The sequence below is a fragment of the Dromaius novaehollandiae genome, chromosome 24 (assembly GCF_036370855.1).
Source record: "Dromaius novaehollandiae isolate bDroNov1 chromosome 24, bDroNov1.hap1, whole genome shotgun sequence".
NCBI classification, from domain to species: Eukaryota; Metazoa; Chordata; class Aves; order Casuariiformes; family Dromaiidae; genus Dromaius; species Dromaius novaehollandiae.
In genome coordinates, this window is record NC_088121.1 from 1,731,547 (window position 1) to 1,753,441 (window position 21,895).

General features: G+C 40.0%; 1 protein-coding gene across 4 annotated transcripts in view; it reads right to left on the reverse strand.

The window, feature by feature from the left end:
• PRDM16 (PR/SET domain 16) overlaps positions 1–21,895 on the reverse strand; it is a 349,652-nt gene that overhangs the window by 153,186 nt on the left and 174,571 nt on the right. For all 4 annotated transcript variants that reach the window (XM_064525412.1, XM_026096564.2, XM_026096563.2 and 1 more), the window contains exon 3: positions 21,634–21,684. In XM_064525412.1, the coding sequence (XP_064381482.1) occupies positions 21,634–21,684 (51 nt within the window). The remainder of the gene's footprint in view (positions 1–21,633; positions 21,685–21,895) is intronic.

Here is a 21,895-nt window from a genome sequence, read left to right on the forward strand (position 1 = left end):
AGATTAGATAATATGAACAACTCAGAACGTATTTTATATTTTTACATTGTAAATTGGGAGAAATACTCAAGTATGTTTAGAAATGTATACATTCAGCATTACTTATGGATACTTCACACAAAATTGAGAGCTGCAAATAGGTTTTTTATTTTTTCTTGAAACCCAGATCTCTACTCTGGTAATAAACACCAACTTTTTGCCTTTCAGACACAGAAAACTGCAAACAGAAAATCCAGAAATGCATCAGACAATAAAAATACGTATAATGGCTACCAAACCCAGTTCCTCTTTTTTTATCCCCCCTCCCCTTTTTTTTTTTAACAGATAGGTTTTAGACTCTATAATAATCATGCAGCTAAGATACAAGGTCTCTTGTTGGCAATAACCTACATGACATGACTTAGAAGGCAGGTGTTACTGTAATTAGCTATTGTTTGACTATCAAAAGTCAGAGCTGATTAAAGCCACTAAGTACAAGTGCACTATTTTATTTCAAAGAATATTATGAACTGCATGCTGGGACTCTTTCACTGCGGACCTACCTTCCGGAGTCTGCTAAGAGCCCATGCCAGCAGTAATCAAAACTAAAATCTGCATAAACCTTCAGGGTTTTAATTCAAGCAGAGCCCTTTCATTAGAAATATGTTACTTTATGAAATCTGGTCGCCAGCAAGGGGAGAAAAATGTGACTTCTTAAGAAAAGTGAATGGCATCTCTTTAGTGATTAACCCAAGATTAATGGAGGCTCCTACTGCTAGGCCTAAGTCCATTTTATTGCTAATTCATTTAGGTACTATTTCAGATGTACTTGATGAAAGTCACCTGCTAAGAAGTCATGTTTTGGCAAGCAAGGATAGCCATTATGGTCAAATCCCAAATAGAATTTGTATTAAAGAAGCTTTGAAAAGTGTCTTGTATTAGTCTTTCAGAGACATATTATTTAATGTACTCAATTAGTTAAAAATTTGGGGCTCAAGTCACTAATCAAACATTCATAAAGCTTTTTTTTGTATACATGCATCTTTAATGTTCAAGGTAGGATGAACACCGTACTGAACAGTGACATATATACACAGACAAAAAAAGCAATACTAAGACTTACTAAGAAGTGGGTGGGATTTGGGACAAGTGCACAGTTGGATATCAGAAATATGGGCTTGGCAGAGCATCTCTTTGTTCCCCATGATACTGTAAGAGTGGGGACTTATGCAAATCGCATGTTTTTAACTGTACACAATCATCCTGCTTTGGCTTGTGCGTACATTTAGAACACGAGGTTTGTTCTCCTCTTGCACAGACTAGCTGAATTTGTTCATACAAATAATTTTAGCTTTAGACTTTCCTTTTACAGATTGATAACAGCTTAGGAGACTTAATAATTAGATAGCACAGAAGACTGCTCCATCATGTGTATCATGTGTACAAGATACATTCGACACAGAACCACCACCTCCATATCCCATCCAAAGCCCATATCCTGTTTTGCAGGCTGGCTGGCATCTGGGCAAGCTTTTTGCTTGATTCATGGACAATTCTATGTGCTGTCATCACATACGTGTTCTCTTCTTATACTCCTTCCTAGATATTGGCTACTGGCCACTGTGAAAGATTATACGCAGACAGACAGACCTGAAGCTCCAATCTGGTGTGGTTTCTCTTCCCTATACTGTCTGGGTGCAAATGACAGCCAGTCCCAGAAACACTAACTCAGCAGAGAAAAAAGCATACTCTAGAAATAGTTCTGATGATCATAAACTGTCTGATCTTTAGGTGTAATTGTGCCCTTCTTTTTGAAAAAATGGAGCAAGTCTAAGGGAGAAAAAAAAGATGCATATTCCGCTTTCTCAGATCCTCACTGCCCAGGCACATACAGTAATACAGCATTTCCTAAAAGCTACAATACTTGAATTATTGATAACCACTGCATGTCTAAGCTGCTCCTGCTATTTTGGTTGCAAGTTACTTGCTCATATGCAAAGACATAGCCCTGAGAAATACCACTCTACAGCTTGCATGGCCCCCTTTTGCAATTGCTAAGAATGAGCATGTTTTAGTAACAGAAAGTGAAAAACGAATGTGACACCATATGGTTTTGGTATTTCAGCTTGTTTGGGGTGAACTGGTTTCATGCTGAGGGTGGGGACTTCATAATCAGCTGTTGGGACCCAGCAGTATGTGCATGACTCAAACTCTACATAGTACACTTTGCTTTCTCACAAAGAGTTTGCAAATCCCTGAGCTTTGTCAGATTGTATTCACTGTACAAGCAGGCAAATTCAGCACTGCTTTCCTCTAGCTACTTGGAGCTGCTAAAAGCAATCAGATTGTTTATTGCTCACCTGTCTTTCAGAGCTGTCAGTTTTAACTGCTGATGGCGGAGGTATCACAGAAATCCCACTGGATGGCAGCTACGGATCAACCCACGCTCTCTTCATTACTCCCATGACTTCTCCTGGGGGGATGTGAATCAGTGGGTATTTCGCCCTGCTGAATTCTCTCTCGGTTAGGTTAAACACACCCCTGCAGAGGGGCCCTAGGCAGCCCTAGGTAGACAAGTGGCAGAGACCAACATCAGCTAAGGGTCAAGCAGACCCACTAACCCTTCTGATAAAGGGGAATCACGTCCTGTCTGGGGCGTTTGAACAGGAGGGCTCGTGTTCCTTTCAACAGCGATGGTTTAGCAAAATCCAGTGACGGAAGAATTTTACCTACTGCAGGGAGACGATCTTACACTTCCCTTCAGTACAAGGCTCTGATTTTCAGCAAGATCTGCCAAGATCCCTTTATTAGCAAACTGCTTCTTAGAATACTCTTTTATTGGGTTTATTAGCAATCAACTTACATATCCTCATAATCTTCAACGCTTTACTAAATGTTTTCTACCGCCCGGAATATCGTAATCTGCTTCTTTTCAGCGACCAGCTGCAAGGCAATTGGGCGTTACAAGCAGCTGTGAAACAAGCACCCTCCGGAGCAGAGCGCAGTCCCTCCTCCCGCGCGCCCCAGGAACGGCATCGGGCGCTTCTGTGGTAGCCTGGATCCTACGGGTAGCTCCTTCTGGCTATAGACAGGGAGAAAATAGAGCAGGATCTTTGAAAATCTACTCTATTATCCTCAGAAATCTATTGAATTTAAATAGCTGTCTCAACATGGGGATGAAGGGAGAGAAAAACAGACATCTATGTTTGCGATGTTAGCAAAGCTGAAGATTTCTTAAAGCTTGAAAAGTAGGAGATGACGCAAGATCTTCTCTTTGCCTCCCGGAAATACAGAACATTTCTGTGCAACTATCTGGTTCTCAAACCCTTTTTTCCCTTAAAAAATTTTTTTTAAATGACTGATACAGTTTTTTAAAAATATTGACTGGAATTGTTAGAATTCGTAAGAGCAACAAAAACAAACAGTGGAGCGTGCAAGAAGCCACAGCACAGCCTCGCTCGCACACTCACTGCTACGCACCCCAAACCCTTAACGTCCTGCTACAAAGTGCCTGATACTGATGGGTGCTTGTAAACATCGATATCAAAGACAGCAAGAAAATGTCCAGCACTCCACAGTGACATTTAGAATAATTAGAAATGGCAACATGCGTTCCGTGGCAGTATGAGTGGAGACAGCACAAAAATCAACAACACGGGCTTTAAAATCCTTCGCCGAAGGAAAAGTATTGCTAAAAGGGCCGCCTACATGTGATAAAGTTAACCTAATCTGTTCCCTCTTGTGTGCTGGGGCACTCATACATGCAAATCTTGTCTCGTTCGACTGTGTTTGTTCACCTCCATAGTCCTTCGGTGATTCAAATCTGTGTCTTACTATCCTATAATACCCTTGTCTAACAGTTCTTTTTAAATGCATGTGTTAATTATCTTGCCACTGCTGTAATTTCTCCCTGTAGTCCATTAATTAAGAGGTCACAATCTAAGAGCATGTTTACCCAATAAGCTTTCTTTTTTAATTATCCTAATTGCTTGGATACTGACAAAGACTCTATCCCTCCCCCTTCTCTGAGTGGATTAGAAAACGACATTTAAAAGCCCCACACAATGATAGGTTTGTTAAATATATATATATACATATATGTTTACATATTTTTTATATATATGCATATATATACGTACAAAGAACTCCAAAATATTCTAACATCCAAGCTCAACAAGACACAAGATATTATACTTGTACAGCTATGTAAAATGAAGATACAGCTACTCTTCATTAATTTATCTATTACTCTAGAATGTTATACCGGTCAGGGAAGAACAAGCAAAACTTTCAAATCTTCAGTGCTATGAACAGGCTGATACATAGCTGTATTGACTTTTCTACTCTGGAGACCGTCAGAGTCTGTTATGGAAATCCATCTCTCCTCGTGCCTAAACAGATGCCTTTGGATGAAAGTAAGCATCAACAGAAATAAGGAGGCAATAGGCTTTTACTGCAGCAAAGATCGATTATGATTCCTCCACTCCCAAAATCTTGCCTTCTGCCAGGTCTGCTAAAATCACAGATCTTAGTAAACTGGCCCAAATATTTTTTTAGTGTCTTAGCAAAATTAAACAAACAAAATCTCTACCACTTAAAATTTAAAAATCCTTCTTTTGTAAAGCTTTTAAAATGGAAAACTAGCTATGTGAGTTCCAGATAGGATTTTAACACAACAATTAGTAGAGGTTACGTCCAGAAAAATTACAGCTTTGTCAGTGTTATTTTCAGAATGTGAAACAAAATTTGATATGCCAACTGAAGTAGATTTTTTTGCTTTCAAAAGGCAAATGGCTCATTCAGACCAGTCATCTCAGGACCTATATAACAGAAGTATAATTACTTAGAAATTGCTTAGGTAAGCGTGATTGATGCATGGTAAATAGATGTTTCCAGCACTTATTGTTTCTTCCTGATGGATTAGGAAGAGTTGTTTAACAGTTCATTTGACCAGTCTCTCCTGGTGTTTCTCGAGTCTGGCTGTGCCAGTCAGCACCAGCAGTTCCTGGTAGTTTAAGTCTCTTTAATAAAGATTAAGATGTCAGAGGTCCTGCATTGCACAAAATCCCAACTTTATTAACTTCTCATTATCAGCTAAAATATGAAGTGCATTTCTTTTCATCTAAAGTAAGGCACTTTCTCAAGGGAAACAATAGATATTTAATATACATTTATGATGATTAAGGGTGGGTTTGCTCAACCTTGACTGATGGTGGTGAACCTTTTCTCACATGATGAGTACCACATAGATTGGTATTTCTTTCCCAGAACGTGTTCAAAGTATCCACGACTGCAGACCGTCACAACACAGTAGTAAGTTGCTAGTGGAGAACAGAGTGGTAGAATACCTGAACTACAGCCCTTACGCCGACAGTATTTTCATTAAAGAGTGGCAACACACACCGTAGTGGGCAGAAAATACTGAACCTCAAAAGTCACTCAACCAAGACAGGCAAAACACTGTCGCTGGTTAAATTCAATCAACTTTCCCTTCTTCATACTCTGCAGATCTAGCAAGACGAGAGACTACCAGTACAAAGACTGTGCGACACGCATTAAAACAGATCACAGAAGCATTCAAAGTCCATTCTCTGGCCAGAAACGCAGATAACAAGTTCAAATGCCATCCGTGTGAACTTGGGAAGCAGCTGATAAAGTTAAATTGCTGCAGGCAGCAGCACAGTACAGTGCCCGAATGCCATGGCTTTTGAAAGACTTGCTTTTAATCTCATACAAATTATAGTCAGACGCTTACTCCAAATACCTATAGCTTAATGATACATGAACAGTCAATTGAGTAGCTGCTTTCCCTGTGTGATCCTCGGAGACATCTGAAAGCTGTTGATTCTACGTATTTAGCATATTTTGTTAAGGAAAGCCTTTGATGTGTTTCTTGTTTTCAACCCTGTCTAGCACAGGAAGGAACAAGCTGGCACTGTGTGTACTTTCGCAGAGCTGAGGGGCGGGTGCTGGAAACTACGCTCCAGGAAGAGTTAAGAGGCAAAAACGGCCCTTCGAGCGTAAGACCAGCCCTGCGTTAGGGGAGCCCCCCTATATGCAAGCCCTGCGTTAGGGGAGCCCCCCTATATGCAAGCCCTGCGTTAGGGGAGCACACCTATATGCAAGCCCTGCGTTAGGGGAGCACACCTATATACAGTTGACAGCAAAGCTTGTGTGAGGGTTAAGCTCTGTTACTTCTGGTCTCTGACTCTGCTAATGGCATTCTCAAACTAATTGAATTTCTATACAGATACATTCATTTCTATACAACCAATCAAGCCATTTAATCAAACGGCTTCATATACTTCTAACTGAGTCCATTTCCATGCCTTTTTTAAGAGCACAGGAACATAGGCAGGCAGAGACGATAGCACACGTCCTGGTGCCGGCTGCCGGTCTCTCCTCCGTTCAAACCTTCCGCAGCATTAAGGACAGAACTATGCTTCGCTATTTCGCATCTTTAGTTTTTCCGCTGCTCCAGCCTCAGCTGATTCCTGCCAGAGACTTTAGTCACGAGTGAAAAACCACGCAGTTACAGTTATCCCACTGAACAGCATGTGCATTTGCTTATAGATTTAGATCACTTTTTCTTTTCGTCAGAAGCTGTATTCATCTCGACTTCTGAACACAATGCAGTGGGAGAAGACCGTGGCATCAGCTGAGCAAACAGCTGGCTGTTGTTTGTACGATTTGAGGGCAACCAACTTTGAGGGAAATGCTGATTCTTCTTCTACATTTACTTCTTTAATAAAGCAGGTCAACGTGTCAGAAAAAAGTCACCCCATCAGGATTTAGGAAGGAGAAATACATATGCCATAAGCTGTCTATTTCAAAGGTATGTATGTACAAAAGGCATGATAAGTGGGTGCTGAATAGTTAGGAGTGGCAATTATCAGTTACACATATCATTATAGTCTCTCAACTTTTCAATAGCACAGAGTTCCTAATACCATGTTTACTAGATCAGGTAAAAGGGGACTCTTAATACTGTGCAAATATGACTTACCAAAGGACTTTGCTTTCTCACCTATTCTTGGGCTTTTCAAATCAACATTATTAATTGGCTGGCTTATCGGTAAGTGCTGTCTGGCAGTTGAAGGATGTTTCCACCCATTGCAACGATACATAGAAACTAAGCAATGTCAGCCACAAGGACAAATAACTTCAATGTTGAAACAGGAAAATATTTTGACACGTTAAATCTTCTTTTTGAAAACATAATGCATTTCAGGATTAATTTGCTATCCTTTATTGCATCTGTTATTCCATATTCCATCACCCTTGTTTATCCTTATTATTTTATGTTAATTGAGAAGGCTGGCTTACAGTTACAAATACGAGGGCATTTTTTAAAATCTTTTTATTTGCCTCTTTTCTCCGATCTTCTATTATGCAGGTATGGACAACCACATGGATTAGAAGCTTGCTCAGCTAGTTTCCAGACTAGGAAAGCCATACTAGAAACCAATTTAGGAGGTAACTTTCAGCCCTTCAGGTCACCTTTTTTCTTAACCTGCCAACTCTCTTGACTATCAAATCTGCTTGAAAATGGAGAAAAATAGTTGACTGAGAAGGAATGCCAAAAATGAGGGAAAAAAAGAGCACGAACCTTACCAGAAACCATTAAAGAAAAGCAAAAGGTCTAAATTAAGAAGAAAAGCATGCCCTGCATCTCATTTTTCAGTATCTTTCTACCTGCACGTGCAGAGTCTCCCCCGCGAAAGCAAGGCTAGGTTCGGGCTCCCTGCCTCGCTCCCTCGCTGCTCACGAGACGAACGTACAGCACCCCAAAGCGGCAGGGCTGGAAAGGAGCTCGGGAAGCGACCTACCCGATGCCCTACTCCGACTCCGGATTCTGTATCCCGTATCTAGTCCAGCCTGCCAGGAATTCCTCTAACCTCTTCTTCAGAGCCTGCAGGGCATATATTTTATCTCAGAGAGTCTATTCAGGTATTAAACTACTCTAGCATTTCCTTTTTCCTAACATTTAACCAAAATCTGTCTTGGCTGCTTCTCATCTTACTCTGATGGATTTGCGATACAGATGATCACCCTTTAGGTTAACACAGCATATGAATTTTAGCTTCAGCTGTTCAGTCCACAGAAGGCCATCTGCTTACCTTAACGAAAATTTCCAGCAGAAGCAGGATCAGATCTAATGTATTAAAAATAATTTTTTCTGTTTCTTTTAAACAAGGTTTGCCTCTGCCAGCCTACTGGTCTTGCAGTTGTGATTTGTGACTTGAGATACTCAGCAGCTTTTTCTCTTTTTAAAAGGAAATGCTTATTTCATTAAGATAGACATTGAAAGAAAATCAGACAAATATTTGATGTGCTGTGTTAGCATGAAAAGGGGGAGCACTGTGTAAGCACTGTAAATACAGGTGAACTGTTCTATGTGAGTTAAAACAAACTGAGGAAAGAAGGGCTACTAACAGAGATAAATCATAGCTGTGTAAATAAAAAGAGAGGAATACTATTCACACATGGAAAAGAGTTACCAAACAAATGGCTACTATAATTTGGAGTTTACGCATTTAAGCATCATGATAAAGAGCAGGTAAAGCACAAGACTAACAGGACAAGCAGAAATACATGATGAGGCTAATAGTGAATGAGATCAACAGATTTTTTTTCTTGCCCAGAGTCAAGCAAATTTTCTGATTGCCACTGAATATTAATTTAACTACATACCTGAAAAATATTCTCCCTCTTCTAGGCCTAATATAGTTAAGGGTTTTCCTTTTCATCCTCTGGCTTAGTATTATCACACTGTAAGCATTTGTTCCCGATCATTCAAACAGATCTCTGCAGAACTGCACCCCTCTGAAGGCAATTTTGAGGTAGGGGCCAAATCTACCAGCACTGCGATCAAGCATCGTTTGGTTATCTCTGTCTTTTTGGAACAAATCACTGGCATATGGGTTTGTTAGTCCTAATATTTACCATTCACTTACTATCTGACCTTCAGTGTACTCTAGCCCTCCTCTAAAGTCTGCCCTTCATGCCAACTGTATCCACTCCTGTGGTTCTGCTTGGTTATGGAAGAATCCATTTAGATACATTAAAAAAAAAAAAAAAGCCTTTGCTCTTTCATTCTACTAAACCTTCATGACAAAGAAAACACACACTCAAAGCCTTGTCTAGCTCTGAAACACCTCTGAACTTTCAGAGGAAAAGAAAAATCCATCAGCTTCTTTTCGCATTATTTATGTACATAAGCTTGTAACACTTCAAAACTTTGGCTGGTCCTAGGAACAGAACAGTGAAATTACAACAAGCAAACCTATTTCTTGGGTATTTCCAGCCCAGTTAGTGTAAGGAATTACACAAAATTTATCTAAAAAAATGCTACGTGCAAGATTTTCATCCATGTTTTTCAGACCAAGGGGTCCAGATAAATTTCAGAGATGCATCCAAACTTTTGAGTAAGCATCCAAACCAAACAGACTTCAAACCTCTGACATTCATCAATGACTTGTTTTCCAACCTTCCTATCATACAACAAAAAGGGCCATTTAAAATCATCTCAAAATAAACTGCTTTCATGGTCATGGTCATTTTACTAGCCTCCGTCTGTGCAACAGTTTTAATTCACAAGAACACAAACATTCACGTAGCAGATGGTTAAAGCCTTGGTCTAGGTTCAGAAATAACATAGACATATACCAGAATTATATAATAAACCTTGTTTTTATGACTTTACTAATCTGAAAAATTCTTGTTATCTCAATAAAAAATAATAAAAATGTCTACTTTTTAACAATATGACTTTTTTCTTGGATTTAAAATGCTTTAAAAAGCAAAATTCATCATCCAGTTGTGTGGAAAAGCAAGCTGGGGCAAAAAGTGAAATGCCTTGCCTAAAATCACCCAGCGAGGCCAGCTTCAGGATAAGGATCTTCTGGGCTTCTGTCAGATGTCCCTGCTGTAGATATTAGGCAACTCTACACAGACATTGCCAACATAGCAGTGCCTTGGAAAAGTGCATATAATCTTAAAGCCTAAAATTACCATAGACCAGGGTTACGCAGTTTTTACCAAGGGCAGTATAGATATACTGAGGTCTGCTTAGTGGGAGATAAAACGCTGTCTTCAGCACAGCCCATCAAAGCAATGAGCGAATTAGCATACTGCGGACATCAGAGAGGCACTGTGAACATCACAAGAGGAACGGAGGACAGAATACCATTCAAACTGAAAGTTTGTATTGGCAAAAGGACCAGCGAATATAAGCTGCCAGAAATAAATTTAGGTTGGAAATCAGAAGACATGTTCTGGTCAGCAAAAGACTGAAAGAAATTATCTTATTGAAGGAGGGTCCCGATCTACTTACGAAAGATTTTTATATCCTGACTGCATGCAATAGCAGGGGATTGGACAAAATAACCCAACAGGTCTGCTCCAGACCTCCATTTCCAGCAATGTGAGAAAGAAACAACTGCCCACATTAAGCATATGAGCTAACAGAAAAAGAATTGTCAGAATAATGAATCTTATAACTACAGATAGGCTGAGGCAGAGCTGAGCTGCTCAGGAGCTTAGCGTGTGCATTCTCATGGTCCTGGGCCTCATCATGTGTGAACTCTTTCTACAAGTATTTCAGGATTCGTACCTTGCAAGAGTCCCAGGACACAGGAAAGTATTACTCTCCATTTTAAGGAAGTAGCAGCTGAGTAAGAGATTGCTTGCATTTGCCAATAAAACACAGCAAGCGGCCCTAAGCCATTCCTGGGCATAACTATGGAAAAAGAAAAAAAGTTAGCCGAATATTTAGGGAAGCAAATGAGCAACAGAAGTCAATACTTTCCTGGCTTTGTACAAATTCATATAATTGCAGCGGGAAATATGAAAAAAGAAGATTCCTCTTGATTAATTTGTAAGTTTAATTCTTAACGAAACGAGAAGTGCACCCCTATAGCACTATCATAAAAACTACTTTGATACAATAGCATTATGTAAACTTTCAGAGTTTCCAGCAGACTGCATATAAAGAAGAACTAAGTCTTCCTCCAGGTGACACAAGCTGAATTCTAAACCCAAAATTCCACTAGAAATTAAGAAAGAACATCAATTCCATTAGCACATTTGTTTCACTCTTCTGGAACAGAAGGAATTACTGCAGCAACAGGGTCTGAAATGTTCTGACAGCAGATGTGCATATCTATTTCCACAGTAATTAATGATCTGGAAAAATGCTCTCTAACAAGCTAAACTCACTCTTCTCTGAAGCCAGCGTTCATTGCAACAAGACACTGAAATAATCAGCGAACTCATGAAAACAGGAGAACGCTGCCTCAATATGACACAGGATTTCTCATTTTCAATTACTCACAGGACACATTAAGCCTAATCAGAAGCATAAGAACTTATTCCAAAGGGTTCAGAGAATCTGCTCCACAGCTTTCCAATATACTTCTCTTCTCTACCTTTGAATTTTACTAAAACAAACAAACAAACAAACAAAAAAAAGCATTGCTTTCCTTCCTCCCTTACCCAAGTGTTATTAGGATTTTACTCCAGGAAGCGATGAGCTGCTTTAACATGCAGAATTAGAAAAGATCATGAGACAGAACTCCCGGTATCACTGATCTTCTCTTACGCTCGTCACTTCTCTCCGTAACTCATATTAGCAGACACACTGCCATCTTAAACTACAGCATAAAAGCCTGACTTGTACAGGAAAGTTCCCCAAAACTACTGCAAAGCTCACAGTGCCTGGTTTCCTTTTTACGACTGCTGATAGTTACAGTTAAGTCCACTTTCTTAAGTAGCCTACGTAGAGTTTCAGAATAATTAGACAAGTCATTTGGGTAGCCAAGTAAGGATTTAAGCATCTATTTTCGTTTCCAGCATTATTATTATTATTTTATATTACTTTTTACGTGTGTGACCTTTCTGTGTGCATTAACAGCTGGTCAAGTAGTACATGAAAATCTGTAGATTTCCTACAAACATAATCAGAATTCAACCCCCCTCAGCTGCCCATGTGGACAGACATTGTCAGAAGAAAAATTCTTCGGTACTACGAGAGAGATGATTTTCATTCTTTTTGGCTCAGGAATCTAATCAGGCGGTTTGCAGCACCTAACATCAAGCTAAAACTGGACATTCTGTGTAAATTACTCAAGTCACAACTGAAGATGGAAAGATAAAGTTCACATTTCATGCTGTCTTTTCCATTATCTTATGGATAATGGCGGTAGTCTGTTAGAAAGAAGGTGGAAAGAATAAAAATTAAAGCACCGTATCTGAATTCTAGTTTGGCAATCACGTAGATCATTTGTTAGTCATTTTGAACAACTTTGAGGTAATTATAGATACCCTTAGTTTGCTTCAGATTTTGTATCTCTTCTCACTTTCCCTCTGAGGAATACCCCCACACACGGAAAAATGACCTGCCAACTTCAGCAGGACCAAAGCAGTAGGTCCCCCGAACAGCACGCTGAACCTGCTGAGCATAAAATCAGGAGACAATCAATGCACACAGAGGCAGCATCCGGGTTTTCGGGATGCCAGGCAATCAAGGTGGTCAGCTGCAGACCCCAACCCACGCAGAACAGACTGCTGCCCCGACAAGGAGAGCAGTGGACTAACACGGACAGAATCGGTAGATCTGAAAACGATCTTGGACAGGCTGCAATTTCCTCCCTGCTGCCTTCTCTCTGCCTTGAGGAGGACACTATCAGCCCTGCAAGCTCTCATATCTCTCAATCAGCATGTAGGGGGTTTTGGACTCTGAGATTTAAATACTTATCCGTTTAAATACTACATAAATGCTAACTGGTATTGTAGACATAAACTAAGCCTACTGCATAAATGCTAACTGCTATTGTAGACATAAATTAAGGCTAAAGACTGGAATTGACTGTAAATTTTCCAACTCAGAATTTTTTTGTTGAAAAGTTGTAATTTGATTAAATCCAAATATTTACAGATACTAAAATTTATCAGATGTTAAATGAAATAATCTGAAATTTTAACTTGATTAGATTTAAGTAAATACTTTTGGCCCAATGCAAGATGAAATAAAGTTCTGAAAACTCAGAATGTTGTGAAAAGAAACATCCATGTTGAATACAAATTTGCTCAGGACAATTAGTAAGCATTAAGACACAAAGCCAAAATTTCCTCGTTACCCTCAAATCAGTCTAGCTTCATACTGCAGGTTTTAGCACACAGTATTCATTCGTGCAACGACTACATCTACTACAAACAGCAAAAGGAATGGATTTGATTTGCTTAATGATGTGTTGCTACTGCAGGTGGAAATTTGCATGGATAAAGACAGAAGGTACTTCCAAACATCACTAGCTGACGTCCAGTAATTCTTTTTCTCTCAAACCTGTCCTAAAAAAACCAAATTGGGGCTTTTTTACAGAGCACATACTTTATAATCCCATAAAATCTACTGTAATCTAAAACCCCATCTCGCTGGCTCCTCAAAATACACTGCACTCCCAGAACATGCATGGGGCAACATTCAAATCCTTACTGCTTTGTAAATCCTTGATCGTTTCTAGAGCAAAATATGAATAAAAAATGAACAAAATGTGCATAAAAGCTTTTTTTGTTCTTGCTATGAAATTTTCTTTTTTAATTGTAGGTGACTGGCCTCCAGCTCTCTGCTTAGGCTTTTTTTTAAGCAGCACCACAGCTGCTAGGAGCAAACCTCAAGCCATACTCTCTGCTACCCTTCCCCCCCATCTTTCGTTTCCTCCCCAATTACTGTCCAGTTTGTTTTTTTTTAACTGGTGAGCTCTTACAGGCCTCCTACCTGATACAGACTCTTCTCTCTAATAGCTGCACGACGCAATTAACTGAATACTGCACACACCTCAAGATCACAGATAATATTAATAAAACCACCTGGCTTCTATAACGTATGCAACATATACAGTAAGTCCTGACTCCAGATTTCATTCTGGAACAGAAACCTGTCCTGTCCAGTGTAATCTGCTCTGCCAACACTGACGTGTATTCCAAAGACTCTGCAAAGAGCTCGTGGCAGCACACACAGGCGTGCAGCGCAGCTCCTTCCGTCGCTGCAGAATCAGTCCCAGCCCTCGCAGCCTCCCAGCGCATCCCGCGCGCGGTCTGAAGCCAGCCGTAATTCCAGGAATACCTCGTGGCACAGTCACCCTCTGCAACCAACGAGGAATTGCAGCGCGGACTGAGCTGGGGGGTTACCTTCAAAGTTAACATACAGTTTTGAAATCCCAGAGGCTATCATTCCAAAATTTGTGATGTTTTGTCTACTCCGGTGATTTAAAGTTTGTCAGAAAATGTCAGAAAGGCCATGAGGCCAAGGGCTTCCTGATGACTGAGGATTTTCTTTCACATGACCTTCCTGAAGTTGATTTTGGGCTCCAGACAGTGCTGCCTTCAGCTCTGACAGGGGCCGGCTGGCAGCAGATTCATGGGGATCTCTAGGGCATTCTGGCATTTTTGAACTGACTAGAGGCTGTAATACCTCCTAATCATCCAGAATATTATTTCACTGGTAATCGCCTTACAGGCAGTACATAAATGCCAGCCTGCTATTTTGCAGCAAATTCCCTCGGTAGAAAAGAGTATGTGCTCAAATGAATGTAAACAAATACGTGTCTTGATTTAAACGAATAAACACATATGTAAAGTATTTTGCATATCACACATGGCATTATATGTGGTTCTTTAACAGGGAATCCCTGAAATTACGTACATACAGAGAGAGATAAGCAGGACTGTGAGAAAAGTGCTAAGGTAGTTCGTGTGCACTTGTGAATGTTTTCACAAACACGAAAAGTAAGAGAGTCCGCTTACTAAGACACACGGGTTTCGTATCATTTAGGAAGCTCTTAGCCGTAAAAATGCTTATGACTCCTAACTTTACATACATCTTTAGCATAGCTGATTTCTCAAAGAAGGTGTCTTACCAAGCCTTCTTTATTCACATAGCTCTCCAGGATCGGCTGACTTTGACCGCGCGGCCAGACGGCGGAGGAAAAGGCAATGCCGCGGGCGGGCGAGCCGGCCGCGCGGCCCAGCACGAGCCCCGTGAGCCGAGGAACCCGCCGGGGCCGGGAAATACCTGACCGTGCTCTTCCAGGAAGACCGAGCAACAGAACGGAAGATACTTTAGGTCACCACTTACCAGAAAAGGAATATAAGGAATCACTTGACCAGCTAGCTAGTGAATTACCATTTCGCCTTAATCAGGAGGAGCCCACACTGGTTTTGAAGTACGACTCTGACGCTTACTATAAATTACTACTGGAGTGGTGTTTGGTTTTTTGGTGGTAGTGGTGGTGGTTTTTCTCAAGCAGACCGCTGGTCTGGCACCAGGGGTTAGACAAGGCAGGAATCTCCCCCGACCCTCCTGCGCGCACTTCCCGCTCGGAGGTGCAGCACCGCAGAGCAAACCAGCGCGGCCGGTCCCGGCTGTTTGGTCGGGGAACGGCCTCGCGCCCGCTCACCTCCAAAAACCTACCTGTTCTGGTTAACAACTTGAGGCCACCTTAAAGACAACATACTTACGTTTGAGATGCATTATAAGAAGGCAAGGTGACCTCCCATAACTGTCTATGCCTGAAGTCAAGCGGACACTCTTATCTTATGAGACACTGTTCAACAGAGACGCATGTCACCTAGAACAACGTGTATAAATAGCGCAGCAATACAGTTCAGACACTTCCCTCTCAGACACACCATTCACTTATTCGAGAAAATAAAACAGTGGGCTATAAATTAGTGTCAGAAGAATTAACTAACTTCATTGCTCTCTGGTTGAAACTGGTGGCTGTACTGATTTAAATAGGAACTCAGCTGGAGTGGAAGGGAGGAAAAAACAAAAAGGTCGTATTTATAATGATATAAGGAGTTCACACGCTATCCATACTTTGCATTAACTTGCCAACAGAGGATATGGTAATTTGCCATTAATCACCCTAATCATCTGTAACACTGAGACTACTGAAGATAGAAACCCTTGCTGAAACCTGCCGTTTACATCTTTGTGTGACGCATGCGGCTCTAGTTCGCTTGAATGTACTGGACATACTGACTTAACCACTGCTAGTCTTCTTAACTTGACCTGATTTATAGGTTCAAACCCCCAAGAGGCCTCTTTATAAAATCATTTGTCATACACACATACTATACAATCCGAACGTCCGGCCTAGCCCAAGCAATTGTATCAGAGAAATTAAACCCACAATGCTAATCCTGCAAAATAATTTAACCACTACTTTCTTCACTGACTTCTCCGTGCCTGCTTTACACCTTTTTTTTACTTCACAGGCTTCATTTCAGCAAAATCAAGGATGCAAACTTCTTAGAAGTACTTAGTTTCCATGGAAACCTAAGCTGACCGCAACATTATTGTTCTCAAGAGGGAACTGACTTTACTATATGTTCATTCACTGAATTAATGGACTCCTGGTTTCTTTTATTAGCAGCCCTCTAACAATAGAAAGAGAGAAATGTTATAAAAAAGACTCTCAGACAACTGTCCACTCTTTTGTCCAGGGCTTATTGGAATGACGCAAGTCTATTCAAGAAAAGATTATAAAAATCAACTCAAAGCTGCCTCAGTTTGTGGCAGCTAAACATACTTTGATTTCATAAAGATATAACCTATAAAACAAGCAAATTAAAGCTCTTTGGGAAACAGTAACTGTAAGGCAGAGATCATGTTGAAACTGGATTTTAATATGATAGCTGGATATTGCTAAACAATCTCATAGGCTTTTGTCAAGCATCACCACGCTCCAGTTTGGTCACCTTGCAGCGCTGTCTTTGAACTCTCAGGGGACCGGTACATTTTGTAAGAACATACTCTCCTTTTTTAAACCAGATTTAAGCACAAAAAGCAGATGTTATTTTCAGAATAATTAAGTTCTCTCTGCTTAACAGTGGTTTTAGGCAAGTAGGCAGACTTAAAACATGCACAAAAATTTTGGTTTTGATTCTTCAATAAATAGAACTGAAAGATGAAGAAATATCATTGAAGTTTGGATTTTTTCCATTTTACTGACAGTTTCAGAACATCATCGTTAGATATAGAAAATAACTATCTTTATGTATTAAATATGGAAATGCAAATTAATTTTCTGTGAAGTGCTGTATTTCAGGGACTTTGAACAGCTCAGGTTAAAATCTCCAAGTCAATCTCTTTCTGCATGTATAATATTATGACAGACTCTGCTTAGGCCTGAGGGTGTACGGCCTCGCTAGTAATTGCTCCACAAAAGACAGTTAACAGTTCCCTTGCTCTTCTCTAACTACCTTCCTGACTGCTTATTGAAGTCTGATTTCTTGCTCCTCTGGGTCGTCATTCATCAGTCCTAGAGATCCCAAAGGGAGAGACCGACCAGACCTTTCCATATCCCTCGTTGCCAGGGGCCATTTCTGATGGCCCCTGATATAGAAAATGTCTTCACAGCTATCCGGTGGGACAAAGTATGGTTATAATACCCAAATAATCATTTTGCAAATTATCATAATTATCAATCAATCATCTGGTGTGAACAATGTGTTTCTGAAGTATCAGATGGTTTGTGTGACCTGTAGCATTTTGTATATAATATTAAACCTAGAGGGATTTATGGACCTATCTTGCTTCATATCTGTAGTAACAAAACACTGCTAATTTTTTACTTTTGTTTTAGGAATGAAAGCTTTCATTCTACCTAGTTCCTTGTTTACCGCTTGATACTTCCTAAGAGGTCAAGATAGCTAAGCTCACACTGTTTCTAACAGTAATGTTATTTAGAAAAAATCTATGTTATTTGGGAGAAGCAAATGAGAGAGGGTGCTGAATACATTACTTTTAGTTTATAATGCTATCAGGACTGCATTACTGGCTTCTTATATTTTGCAATATAAAAATGGAGTCAGCCAAAGTAGGGGGAAAATTGTTTTTGTTTTCTGTTTTTGTCTTTTTCTTAAATACCAGATTGAATCCAACTCTTTTGAATCTGATAGCATCTCCTGCTCCCTGTGTAGTACATTCTTGTTAATGGATAAATTCAAGCTCTCCAGAAAGTCAAAGAATAAATTTAAAGCCTTTTGCCAAATGCCTATCCTATTGGATTTTGATAAGATGCTATTGAGCTTTAATAATGTCTTCCATCCTTTTTCAGCTGGCCCTTAACATGTCTCTTTATTTGTCCCTAAAGCCTCTTCAGCGATGCCTTTTTATTACAAGTCTCTCAGCTTGCTCTCAAGGGAGACAGGGTCGACAAGAGTGATAGATAGATAACTCTATAGATTATCTCCCACAGATGTTTTCTCTCCAGTAGCCCCTCAGGCTATTCCCTCTAAGTAAACAGAAACTAAATAGAGAGTCTACTGAAGAGAGAAGTCCCCGAGGTCTCTTGTCACCACAGTCAGAAAAACAGCCCATCCAGGAGAGGCTGGTTAGAAGCTGTATACGCGGAGCCTCCTTCAGTGTGATTCTCAAACCGTCATCCAAAGTGACTTTTAGAAAAGAGAGAAATACACCTAGCACAACCCCTCAGAAAACAGTGTTTTGTAACAGACACTGGCATTGTTTCCTGTCTGAGGAAGTCCAAACCCTCCATCTCCCTCTCACAGTTAAATCAAAATGACAATGAAGATAACGACAACAAGACAACTTTTCAATGTATTAAATGCAGTGGCAATGCTTAGAAAAATCAGGAAAAAGGAGTACGTGAGCTGCTATGTAAACAAACAGACTGCAGGGAAATGGCTCAGAGAAAAAGAGCTCTGGAAATATGGGACAAAATACATATGCTCAGGTATAGATATAACTTGCATATTTGTGCACGTCTGAATGTATGCATTCGGTTCACTAAAAAAAGTGAATCTTCCACTTGAGCATTACTTTCAATCAAACAATTATTTAAAAACGAAACAAAAATGCCGAGGTGCTTATGTATATTTAGACGAGTTAAACTAAGTATCGGTAAGCAAAGCAGATAAAAGAAAAGTTTGTCAGGAATAAACCACATTTTATTCTATGACGTAACACGTTTCCAGATATGGAAAAACGATCATGGATATAGGTCCTTTAATAATATTGCTAGAAATCCTAATTCTTGAGACAAACACTAACAAAAAAAATCAGCCTTCTGGTGTTAGCAGTCCCAGAAGAAATAAGAGTAATACAAACTGAAAAATACTGGGAATAGTGGGAAAATAATTCTTATTTAGCTCCAAGCCAGAAAAGGGCCTGCTTTATTATACAATATAATAGTGTCTGCTCTGCTGTGTCTTCAGACTTTTCACTGCCTTTTAGTTTAGGAAAAGCTACATAATAGAACATTTTTTCTGGTAACTTAACAGCAAAAAATAGTACTGGGGTCAATTTTTAACCAGAGATAGCTTCCTGCACATCTGTCCATACATGCACTGCTATTGTGCCCCCCTTTCTTGCTCTGTTTTATACTGTGTTTTTACAGGTTTTCTCTCCCTTCTACTAAATTTTCCTCTCTCTAGCCCTTGTTACTACCCACTTCAGAATGTGAGATGCAGCAGTCAATCAAATGAGCCATGAAAATTATGGTACCTCTGTTTGGCTCTGACGTGCTTTTCTCCTAGTTGAAACTGGCCCACCCACTCCAGTCACATTTGTCTTCAGTCACCTCCTCACCACCAACTCATCTCTGCACGAACAGGAATAACCTGAAGTCAAATCTCAACTACTGTGTCTTTAGGGATATGACAGCTGAATGATTTAGAGAGGTTAGAAAAGGAAATCTTCTCCCAGTAGGGTTTGGTGCCACTGGCGTAAAACCCTCGTTAGCAAAGAGACTGCTACTTACAAACAATTTTAAGATACTACAAAAATTGTACAGAATAATTTTTCATTCTTTATTTTTCATCTTCTTCTGACAGAAAAGCTCTCTAGCAGTAGTCTCTTCACAAGCCATTGAGTTTAGACTTGAACTCTTTACCTTACTGCTTTGACCTTTTTTTACCCCAGCTGTAAAACCCTACTGCCCATCCTTCAATAAATTTATCACCTCATAAACTCCCACTAGTGCTTCTCTACAATACATTTAAAAGAAAGAAGTGCAAGGGCAGCCCCCCCTTGTCAAATATCATAATTGTCCGGTTTTATATGTGGTGTACAGGAAAACACTGGAGGACACATATATTTCAAAGAACTGCAGTTTTTGCAACACTCTCCTTTGAAATAAAAGTACTCAAGTGTAAATAGGTAGTCCTTTCAACGTATACAGCTGACAGTTTCATGTTTCCTTCCACTCTTGTTTTGTACAAAGCCTTGCTGTCTTTTGGGCAGTGTGGATTCAGTGGGGTGCGGATGTGGAGTTTATTTGTGATATTGTAATTAAAGGTTCCGAGAAAGGAATCGTTCGCAGCGCAGGGCCATGGAGAGTTTACTCCATCTTTGTGATAACTGCGTTATGATAATAAGAACCTGCCACCTTGTCACCATGTCTGTTCAGACAAAAGGATCCCACTGAGGCAGAGACAAACACCAAATGAGTTACGGAGATGAACAAGGTAAAAAGTTCAGCAGTATTGCGATAGGTCCTTTTGCAAGGTCACTGGATGGTCAGAGGACTTCTCATATTGGACATTTAAGTTTCTAAAATAAAAGCTTATTTTTCTCAACATGGTGAGAATATGTGGACAAAATACTGGACATAAATGTGTCTAAATATCTTCTCCCAGACTAACTCTGGAGCCTGACAAGTATCATATTTCACTGTGTCTGGCAGAGTGACACAAGTGTTTCCTTTTAACTTTCAGAGTTAAGAAAGAGTAGTGAAAATGGCCTAATTGGATGAATAAAAAAGGCAGTTGTTGCAAGTTCCAATTTAAAACATGTTACGCTTTTAAAAACTCGTATTCTGGGAACAGACCTATGAATAGCCACAATAAGACAGTCACATAGGAAAAGAATTACAGCTAGCTCATTATTTCAACAAGGACACACTACCCCTATGGACTTTTAGATAGACTATAAGCAAGTACAACTTCTTATGCTTTACCTTAGTAAAATCGTTAACCAAAGATAGCCATGGAAAAAAAAGTCATTCTCGTGTTACTGAGAATAACCCTAACCCAAACAGTCGAGCGGCTACTGAAATGCGCAGCGTCGAGGCTGCCTCGCAGTTCCGACAGCGGAATTTACACAGCTGGCCCGTATTTGGAAGACGTTTCTCCCGGTCGGTAGTACAGCTTGAGCATCGCAACGTGAGGAAAAGCGCCGGCAGTAGCTCGTACTAGCTAAATTCTACCCTTTCATGCATCTATTCCTAGTCCCTTGGCCTTCGCATAAGCCACATTTACTTGGTGAGCTGACCCCTAAAAATTTAGTACTGTTGAGAAAGGACCAACAGCTTCTCTTATACTGAAACAGAGATAAGTGAAGTTTTTAAGTTTGGAATGGTAGCGGTTCATACTGCAGCTGAAGCAGGGAAAACTTCAGATTATTATTTTCTTTTGCATAAATACCATAATTGCAAAAAAGTCACAAAAATACGCCAATGAAACTTCAACACTTAGTTCATAAAAGCAATGGGAAATACTGGGAAACTTTTATGACATTCCTGTGATACATAGCTTTGCTTAAAAGTAAAAAGACAAAAAAAGCGTCAAAGTGCATCGCAAAGCCAAATGGTAAAACAACTTGCATAACATTAATCCACGTCCTACCTTTTTAATATTGCCCTCTTGGGAAGTCACCTCAGGATCAGTCAGCATTTGCTAAGAGAAAACAAACAAAAAAAATAAAGTCAAACTGCAGCTAAGAGTGTTATAAAATAATAAAGATTATTGTTACATATAAAGGCCAAAACACTCAACTTCAACAGGGCTACCCAGCCATTTCGGAAGCAAGACGGAAGGCTTATACCTGTACTACGGTTGTGTTCTCCCACACATTTTTAGATTTTTAGTGACTTCTAAAAACAGCTTC